The sequence below is a fragment of the Arctopsyche grandis genome, chromosome 4 (assembly GCF_051622035.1).
Source record: "Arctopsyche grandis isolate Sample6627 chromosome 4, ASM5162203v2, whole genome shotgun sequence".
In the NCBI taxonomy this organism is placed as follows: Eukaryota; Metazoa; Arthropoda; class Insecta; order Trichoptera; family Hydropsychidae; genus Arctopsyche; species Arctopsyche grandis.
In genome coordinates, this window is record NC_135358.1 from 5,887,570 (window position 1) to 5,898,224 (window position 10,655).

At 29.6% G+C, this 10,655-nt stretch overlaps 1 protein-coding gene across 1 annotated transcript; it reads left to right on the plus strand.

Moving 5' to 3' along the window:
* Positions 1 to 65: 65 nt before the first annotated feature.
* Positions 66 to 10,575, plus strand: LOC143910409 (uncharacterized). Its single transcript, XM_077428859.1, has 4 exons — positions 66 to 141; positions 9,703 to 9,869; positions 10,315 to 10,501; positions 10,565 to 10,575. The coding sequence occupies exons 1-4, from the start codon at positions 66 to 68 to the stop codon at positions 10,573 to 10,575; spliced, it is 441 nt and encodes a 146-aa protein (XP_077284985.1).
* The last annotated feature ends 80 nt before the right edge of the window (positions 10,576 to 10,655 follow it).

The following is a 10,655-nucleotide window of genomic DNA, read 5'->3' on the forward strand; positions in this document are numbered from 1 at the left end:
TACAAAATTTATTTAATAATAAAGGTAATACAAAATTTAAAATTTATTTATATGAGAATGTAGACATGATAATGAATATTATTGAACCACGCTTATCATGCACACTCGTCTTAACAAAATTGCTCCAAAGCAACAAGTGTGGTATGAAGATTAAGAATTATAAATTATATATACAGGTATACATCCATATATTAACATTAAACACGACAAATATGATCAAATATTGTTTTTTATTAATTTTAAGAGTGCCCTCTTCTTTTATTTTATCTATTATGTTTTTAATACTTTTTAATTTCTATTTTGCTATGTTTTTTGTCATATATTATATGTCATATGATTAACGGTATATTATTATTTTTATTACTATTATCTATTGATATTGTTTTATTTATTGAAAAATGAACAGGCCTCAGATGTAGAAATTCATAAAAACAAAGAATAAATATAACAAAATAACATCTGAGCCCAATTATAGATTTTTACAAAATACATAATATATCTAGTACATATGTATGTATATATACATAGACAAAAAAATGAGAAAGAAAAGAATACAAACTAAAATATAACTAAATAGAATAATAGTTTTCTTTTGTTATTATTGTTTATTTATTTATTTGTATAGGTAAAAACTCATTTAAGTAAATCATATAATATAAAACATATAATGTAAATCGTATAATATAAAAATTGATAATAAAAGAAAACAAAATCAATAGAAAAAGTCTTGAACAAAAATAATATGCGGTTTATTATATGACATACTTATATGACAAAAAACATAGACATATAAATGAAAAAAAAAATAGTAAAATCATAATATTATATTATGGAAAAACAATATTTTGAATGGATCTTATAAACCGACCAAAAGTAGTATGAAATATTTTTATATTATATGATTTATTGAAATCAGTTTTTTCATGTAAATAAATTTATTATAATTACATCATATCGTATGAAACTTTACAAATTCATGTAGGTATGTATAATATATGTATGTATTTTGAGCTTTGAAATGAAAGTAATATCAAATAAATATCATATTTGAATTGGTAACCGTAAAGCTATTGATTTCACATATTGAAATTCGTACGAGGGGAAAACGACGAGAGCACTTTCCTCTAAATAGGCCATCTCGAACATTTGAAATGATTTAAAAATAAATATTTACCGATGAAGACATCTCACATTACAGTTACCGAATGGGTGGCGGACTATACTTTGGGATTCGCCAGCGTAACGTACTGCAAATGAAACGGGTAAAAATGAAATCCAATCAAAGCTCGATTGCTGGAAGCGCAATTTACAAGAAAAATGGTATGTGTTTTGTGTGTGTGTGTGTGTGTGTGTGTGTATGTCGGTCGTTTTGGGATGGGGTTTTCGTCGTCGGTTGCAGATGTCGTTCGCGTCAAGATAAGCAGCCATTTATGACGTGCTTAACGGGGGTTTATTGCTTCTGTTTCATTTATGGGTTCATTAAGCAGCAGACAGTGGATTGGCGACATTTCGGCAGACGCAACCCAACCCCTCCGTTAATTTGTTTCGTTCAACTGCTTGCTCTAGTACGTATGTACGTGGTCTCGTCGAGTCAAAGATACAGCATCTTATTCGTTCGCAGTCTGATCACGATAAATGCTGTTTAAAGACGTTTGTATCGTGCTCACGAGTCAGATTGGTTAAGCTTATGTACGTACATACGTCTGTCTGGTATAAAGTATGTGAAAGTAAAATGAATTATTTTTGAAACACGTTTCAATCGAGTAGTCTGGAAGGTGTGAGATAGCAATTTAATTGACTGATGGCAAACGTTGTTGTTTAAGGAATCATTTTAGATCTTAAACTAATATAAGTTTTATAATCATCGGTTGGACTTTGATTTGTAGTTTGTGTGCGATAATTTTTACATTAACCAGCAGCGTAGATTAATAGTTAGCAGAGCCGGTTAAAAGGTGCAGCAGACTAGGCACGTGCCTAGGGCGCCATAAACAAGGGGCGCTGCAGGGCACCCCAATTTTTCTTTTTTAATTATTAAATAGAAAAAAAAGTTTGGCTTTCTTTGAACCATATTCTATATTCAACTTAATTTTTCTACTCGAAGTAACAGTAGTGATTGTATAATATTATAATGTACGAGGAACGCAGGAGGTTGACTGTCAAATATCAATGACTCACGAATAAAACTTGTAAAACATAAAACTGTCGTTGGTACAAATAGTAATTTGGAATTATATTATATATAAAATACCGCTGAAACATGTGTATGTATGTATATATTGTAGATATATATCAGGGATGGATTTGCTTCACCAAATTAAATATCTTAACCCATTAATATTCGAAAGAAGAAATGTCACTCCATGAAATTCTTCAATTCATTGTTGAATATAATATATTGTCTTCATTATCGAATTTATTCATACTTATCCGTATTTTATTCATTTTTATACATAAAACGTGCGTATTTTGATTACAAATTTTAAATTTATTTTTTTGTTTTTGTCCTAATATATTTTTCTTCAACATAAAATTTCAAGAACTTTCATGACATTTATTTATGGAGAGGGGGGGGGAGGGGTGCTGAAACCAATCTGCCTAGGGGCACCATATACCCTTGTATCAGTAAAGGCGATTGTACATGTTAGATTGAAATAAAATAAAATATTAAAAAATGTTCAACATTCAATGTACATATTCGTATTTTCATGAGAACATACATATGTACGTATGTAAGAATTAGAACATTATGTCGTTTTCGTTCTAATGTTTTTTGATAATGATCTTATCGAACTTATTTTAAGAAACCTTGACTTGAAAGGAAATGAAAAAATGCGACAGGAGAAAAAAAACAGGTAATTTAAAATAATTATTTTCGTCCCTTTGAACTATTATATAAAACCAATTTATACCGAAACTGAAAGAGTTTTTTCCATTGCTGGAAATATTTGTGTCAAATCTAGAAATGGGCTTTCAAATTTTCATTTAAATATTTTAGTACTCTTAAGAAGCAATTTCAAATAAATTTGCATTTATAATTTCACTTTTTCCAGTTAAAAGATACAATTTTATTTAGTATCATATTTTTAAATAAATAAATTTTATATATGAATAAAAAATAGATTATGAAGAGAATGATCTCCAGCTCTGTCCCGTGTCCTGGGAATTGAAATAGTGCAGGAAATTAGATATGTACACACAATATAAAAATTGATATTAATAGAACCACTTTTGTTCCATTTAAGTACAATGTTGTATAGGAAACATTAAATTTCCCTGCTTAAAATTCTATTATATCAATGAATATAATAATAAAATAAATGCCTACATTTCGTTTTCTTTTGCATAGTAAGCGTAATATGTACATAGCTGTAAAAAGCGAGTTTAGAAATAAAGCATAATACAAGGTATAATCCCCATTGCGAATACACGCCGCCTTTGCTCGGAATAAATACGTGTAAATATTTATGTTTGTATTAATTATCTTTAAAATACCTTAAACGTGAAAGGAAATCGCGTAAACGGCCCGTAATTTCCCGCTCATTATTCACACAAAAATTCAAATTAGAGCGCATTTTTACGTATCAAATGCTAATTTAAAGCGGGCTCGCATTTGAGAGTGTTTCGAAAAGGGCACGATTGAGCAGGCTAATGAATATCAGCAGTACTTAAGTTTCGCGTTCATAAATTGCGAAAAGGCTTTCATTTTCATAATTAGACCCTCGATAATTAAGACATCGGAGAAAACAAGCCTTGAACGAGAGCGAGAAGTGGGAACGGGGACCCGGGGAGGCTGAGGGACAAGCGAGGGGCCAATTTGGCCGATAATGTTTGTGTAAAGGAGCAACTCGAGAAATTTTAATTGACAATGAGGTATTTAGCGTGAAATTACACGGAGGAATTCGCAAGAGCTTTTACGTCATTTTCGATAAAATTTCAACGGCTCGATTCCGAGTTGCGCGACATAGAAAGTCAACAAACGTAAAGCGTTAATCGAAAATCTATCGAGTTTTTTTTCGTACTATTAAATTTTGTGGGAATTTAGTGGCACACAGTGATAAAAGTTTATACGATGCAGATATACTAGGTTTATTAATATTTTACGATATTTGTAAATTTCAAGTGGAGTTTTACGAGTCGTAAATGTCAAATATTGGGCAGTATAAACATAGATCCGACCGTTACGTATGAATTCAACTTGAGTCGAATCGTTCCCAAATTGATTACATTCATGCAAACATACTTATGTATACACACATGTGTACATATTTTGAAATTATTTAGGTATATATAAAATTATAAATACGCAATATGTATGTATGTACATATGTATGTATGTACATATGTATGTATATACATACATAGTTTGGAAACAATGGATACTTGGAAGTTTCCAAATTAAGGCTAAAATGTAGTTCTATTTTGTATGGCCAATAAAATAGAACCATAGATAAAAAAATGTTGCAATTTATTATTGTATGTTTTTATGTACATATGTATATAGAGACAATTATATACATTTCAATTTTAAGTATTATTAATTGCTACATTTATATGTTTGTAATATACAAAAGAGATGTACGCATTAACTTTCAAAGCTTTGTGTGTCAATCTCCATAAAATAATTCAACGTTATCACATTTCGATATACATAAGTATTTCTTAAATGTTTAAGTCTTTGAGATATTTTTGTACATAAATACATACATACATATATACATATGTATATAAAAGTACTCAAATTGTTTAAATCTGAGCTTGTTTAAAGAGAAAATAAATACCTATCTTGCATATATAGTACTTTAAAATCATCGGGAAACTCGGATGAAGTATTCTAATTAACAATTTTCTCTTTAGAGCTAATTTTCATATATTTAGGTTAATGTTTTATCGATTTATGTGTATTCGTCTTAGCATGTCATACATAATTCCTTTTCACTATGAGAATATCACAACAGTTCTTAATATCGATGAGCTATGCAGAATCTTTACTTTATATAATATTATACTGTTTATAAGAGTAGTTCAATAAATTTCAAGATTTTGGAAATGATATGTATTATATTTATATGAGGTTATATAATGTTTATATAAATTCAGATAATGCATATATTGTTATAATTTATTTTATTTTACAATACGGTAAAATTTGCAAAGCGAACTCTAGAAGTCAATGTGAGCATAGTGAGGTTTCTATGTCAGGGATCGCCCTTTAATTGAAATTTATTCACAAAGAGCTCACCGACAAGGCTTTGGAAACTTATGTGGGTGTTACGTTTTGCTAGAAATCATCCATTCTAGTGTTATATAGTATCTCCTTCTTGCAAATTTATGTCTGGAAACTTTACAAAATTGACTCCAGTTCGGCTTAATTAACGTATTAATAACTTGGAGAGTTTCGGGAGGAAAATTTTCAATTAAAATTCACGCGCTGTAGTCTCGTTGAAATTTGAAAAAAATAAAAATGTGCATTTGGGATTGTGTTCGGATAAGCAGTTCCGGAAAAGCTTCGGCGTGATTACAGAGGATCTTTCGAGTACATAAGCACACAGATCCGGAATGAGACGACGACGTCTTATCAATATTAATTTTTTTCTTCTCGCGAACCTCGACCGACGTTGACTTTTTGTTTATCTTTATTCAACATCTCATTTGGCTCTGAATTCATTAATTAACCATTCAAACTTCTCCTCAGCAACTCCCCCTCCTGTTCCACTTGGCAAACTTGAAACATCCACGACGAATATTTGCCCTCTGTATTCAGGAAACGTCCTCAGTCTAAATGAGTTGCTTTTATTTAAGGAAAAAATTTATATTTAACATAACAAAATAGGGACGACAATTTTACACCGATGAATGCATCTTTCTTTATGATTATCGCTATTTTCAAAATATCTTAGGATATCATTTTAAACTTTGCCGCTTTAAGGCAAAAGTTTCAAAGTGAAGTAGGTACCTGGCAAAGAACTGTTTAATGCCTTTTCGTTTTCCATTCGAAGATTAAAATGGATAACACGAAGATCTTCCAAGCAGTGCAATGTGCAATCATGAATGTACGAGAAATGTTTCAGAAAGTCCAACTTTTACGATTCTTCTGTCCAAAGCGAGGCTATATATGTACATATTAATGTATTGCAGTTCTTATTTTTTTTTATATACATATATAGAAAAAAATCAAAATTTTTGTAAGATAAATTTGATTTTTTTGGTGTGATAAATAACTTTGGGGTACCAGAGTGATTATTTTATTTAATTTAAAAAGGCTCACTAACAATGTACATACATTACGCAATATATTCTTTACATATTTATGATTCTGGTATATATGTACATCACTTATAGGTGTGCACAACATTATTTAAGTATATTACAAATTATTTTTAAATGTTAAACAATTAATCTAGAAGACAGTAGAACAATTAAGACAACAATAATAATAATAGTAATAATAATAATTCGATTACAATAATAATAATAATTTATTCCTAAGCATTATAATGGAATCACTAAAAATATCTATATTACATCTTTCAGAGTTTACTTCATTATAGGTTCTACATAATCTTGCAATAGGTGCATTTAATCCGAGATTAGTATTACAGACAGGGATATGGAAGGTTTTAGTTAAGGGGAATCTAGGGTATCTAAAGGGTATGGAAAGCGATATATGATTAAGATGTCAGTATTATCAATTTTGTTATACGGTATATTTATAACGGTATATTTTATTTTTATCGGAGATTCAGATTAAAAATATATCTGAAAAATATTAATCCTATACTTTCTAAAATGGATTTAATTAAAATACTATTAAAATTCGTATAAAAATATTTCCATACATTTGGGAGTCATAGAAAAAAATGTCATAGATTAATGTTTCATCTATTCATTTGGTTGCTTAGCAACCAAATGAATAGATGAAACATTGGTTTCATGTTTTATTCTTAATTTAAAATACCATGGCAATTTATGTATATATATATATATATATATATATATATATATATATATATATATATATATATATATATATATATATATATATATATATATATATATATATATATATATTTATTTTAAATACAAATGTATGTATATGTAAAACGAATGCATGTAAATATGTATATTGAAAATGACAATATAGATATGTATGTATGTATGTAAGTCAATGTAGAAAAATATAATATAAAAATCAAAATATCGTAATACATCAGAGTTTTATAAACCTTTTTTTTCATATGTTTGAAATTGCACTCCAGAAAACTGAACTATGTACATATATAACTTAGATGACTTACTAATATTTAAACCAACGTTGAATGTAAACGAGCACGTATACTTAGTCCAGACCCTACAAAAATAAAATAAAACATGTACAGTTTATAAAAGTATTCTATTACATTATAAGATATAATATAAACGACGATTTTTTAACATTCTTACATTTACATTATTGTATTTATGTATATTGGAGGTGTCTATTGGACGGGAAACGAGCCTTGCTTTTTATTTTAAATAAGTTATTTTAGTAAAATCTCGATAGGGAAATGGCCAATACCCATTTTAGCACTATCATAATCCAACCAAAAGGTTGAAGCAATACTCGAAACCATCGATAAAATCGCATAAATGTTTCACCCATGTCGGCAACCTTCATTTCAAGGGTCCAACGCTCCACCGATTCGGCCATTCTACGGCTTTTTTATTTTATTATTACTATACAAGTAAAATTTGAGTCTATAGTTACTTAGGGGGGTGGTAAGTGGCAACCTCAACGCGAAACAGGTGGTCATTAAATGGTGGTAAGTGTTCTCGGTGAAACTTTTACAACACTAACGCTCTCCTCTCGCAAAGCTCTCTCAGTGTCGCAATAAATTCCCCAATCCAGAGCCGAGCGTTTAATAATATTCTGAGCCGCAACTTGTTCAACCGTAGAAACTGTCATATTATAATTTCGCGAAAACTTGACTCTTCCTCAAGACATTAATTAAAGGACGAAGAGTGTCTACCGTCGTATTAAGGCGTGCGTTTTGTAATAATAATATATTAATTCGAAGAAAACATGCAAAAGCGCTCGCTTTTTCACATTTCCTTATATTATGTTATTATATCTTAGGTGTAGGAAAAAATGTGAAATATTGTATTCGGGCTTGCGCGGAGAGTGAATAAAAACAAAGGGAGTTTTTATGCTCGTTTTGTTATGGTAATAAAAAAATAAGGGTTATACGTTTCGTGGAATTTTAATGAACGCAGATTTACAACGGGAATTTATCCTTGGCGAAAAACACTCGGAAAGGGATGTTCTTTTATTATGAAAATGTTGATCATTAGCGGAATGTTTGCATCCACATATGTACATTTGTATGTACATATATTGGCAGCATTGCGAGTTTTCAATGTTGTTAATTATATCATTGAGTATTCGGAAATTGTATGAATTGCTTGAAATTTAAATAAATTTGAATAATTTATTTAAAATAATAAAAGTAAAGACTGGAACGTCAGTTGCTGTGTTTATTTTTGGAATGAGAGCAGCATCCTGTGTATCTTGCTTTATTTATTTATCATTGTAAATATCATGAATGTCATTTGGAAAATGTGTTTTGGTTTATTTTTGTCGGTACGTGGTTGTTCAAAGAACTTTATATATTTTTTCAAGTTCGATTGAAACCAAATGCAAATTATAATATAGCATGATTACATCTTCGTATCTGCGTCATTTTTGAAATTATTTTTCAATAATCTTATTTCCACATTTCATATAATCTATTTAAAGAGAGGCAAATATTATCAATCAAAACAATGATAGAAAAGTGAAATACATACATATATTCGATTATGTATTTCAATTGGAAATAATAGCAGTTGCTCCTTTGCTTTGAAAGGATTATATACACACCATTATGAGTTTTCGAAGTTAATTTATTTAATATTTCCGTGAATACCCATTTGTTTAATATGTTAATATATATGATTCATATGCATATTAATAACATGTTTGTATTTTTCTTTTTAGAATACAATTCAACAATTTAAACGATGTTAAAAATATTCATTCAGATTTGCATTGTGTTAATCATTAGTATTCTATAAAGTTATTCAAAGTACAAATGAGCGAAATTCAGTCAATTAGATGCGACATTTCATTATTCATACAATATTCGATTTTCCTCTCAGTATTTAATTACAAAATAGTAAAAGCTTAACAAAAAGTCGCCTTAATTACTCAAGTTTCCTTCTGGAATATTTCACATTTATTTCAAGGAGAGTATTGTGATTCAAATTTTGTGCTTGAATGTAATAATGCAAAATAAACTTAAAATTTATAATGGCGACGACCTTTCTTCACCGTCTATTATATTATAAATTTTATGCCACCCCAAATATATGTATGCATGTATGTATATCTAAATATTTTCATCGCGGTTGGCCAACATTTTCATTTGTGCGTTATATTAATAATATACCAACAATATAAAATATAAAGGTCGGTGAGCAAAGTGAAAGAATTTCCCGAGAGGTTTTAATATTCGTATTTACGTTAAAAATTTGCGTTTTTAGCGTTCAACGTTTTACATTTAGTATTAAACGCTATTAATAACGTTTCACTCGCCTGCTTCTATTTTTTTTGAATTTATAATTGAATATTCTCCTTTTTTGTATAGAAACTTTCAATGTTTACTTATTGATTTTTTATTTATTTAGGTTGGAGTAATGCTCACGAGATAGTAGAACTGGTTGTACCGGCTATAGCAGATCCCAGAGAAAATGCTATACTCAGCTGTCGATATGACATGGGAAAGGATCATCTCTATTCTGCTAAATGGTTCAAAGACGAACAGGAACTATTTCGATATATGCCAGCTCAGAAGGTGAGTTTAAATTTAGACCTACATATGAACTTTTGTAAATCTATAACGATGTTTCACTCTATGCTTTATACGTACTATATGGATTTATGTATGTACATGTGTAGCTTTTGTAAGTTCTGCTAGAATTAAATAGATTCAAGGAACTCTCTTTATATATATACATATACATATATATGAAGTATATATATCTAGTAAGATTTAGCTACACAAATGCGGCTAAATTTAAACTATTCCTACAAAGGGGAAAGATTTAGAAAGTAATTCTCTTATAAGGATAGTAGTTTCGAGTAATGCATAGCTCTCTTAGGAGTTATAAACTACGTTCTGTTCAAATAATACATTCGAGAAACGCTCGCTACGATATTTTAATGTCAAACTAGTGCATTAACTAGTTCGGTTGAAAATTTAATGTGTTGATTTTATTGAACTCTTTCTTTTTTGACAGCCACCAGGTTTGCCGTTTCCAGTGCATGGAATTAAGTTGGCAGGAACTCCAAAATGTTCACAAGTGGCCTGCGATCTTGAGTTGATGGAACTTCAGCCTAGTTCTGCTGGAGTTTATCGTTGCGAAGTGGTAACTGAAGCGCCTACGTTTAGATTAGTCCACAGAAATGCGAGCATGATTGTAGCCGGTGAGATTTTATTTAAAAAATATGATACATTTTAATTCATATGTAACTTTTTATGTAATATAGAATTGGTTTGATGTTTTAGCACTGCCTTTGCGAGATCCGTTAGTTGAAGGAGCAGCAACTGCTTACTCATTGGGTGATGACATTCGGGTGA

Excerpts from the sequence above, each read along its gene's own strand:
- LOC143910409 (XM_077428859.1), top strand. The coding sequence starts at position 66 with ATGATAATGAATATTATTGAACCACGCTTATCATGCACACTCGTCTTA. Across the intron at positions 142-9,702 it reads GCTCCAAAGCAACAAGTGTG|GTTGGAGTAATGCTCACGAG; the intron begins GTATGAAGATTA and ends TTATTTATTTAG. Across the intron at positions 9,870-10,314 it reads GATATATGCCAGCTCAGAAG|CCACCAGGTTTGCCGTTTCC; the intron begins GTGAGTTTAAAT and ends CTTTTTTGACAG.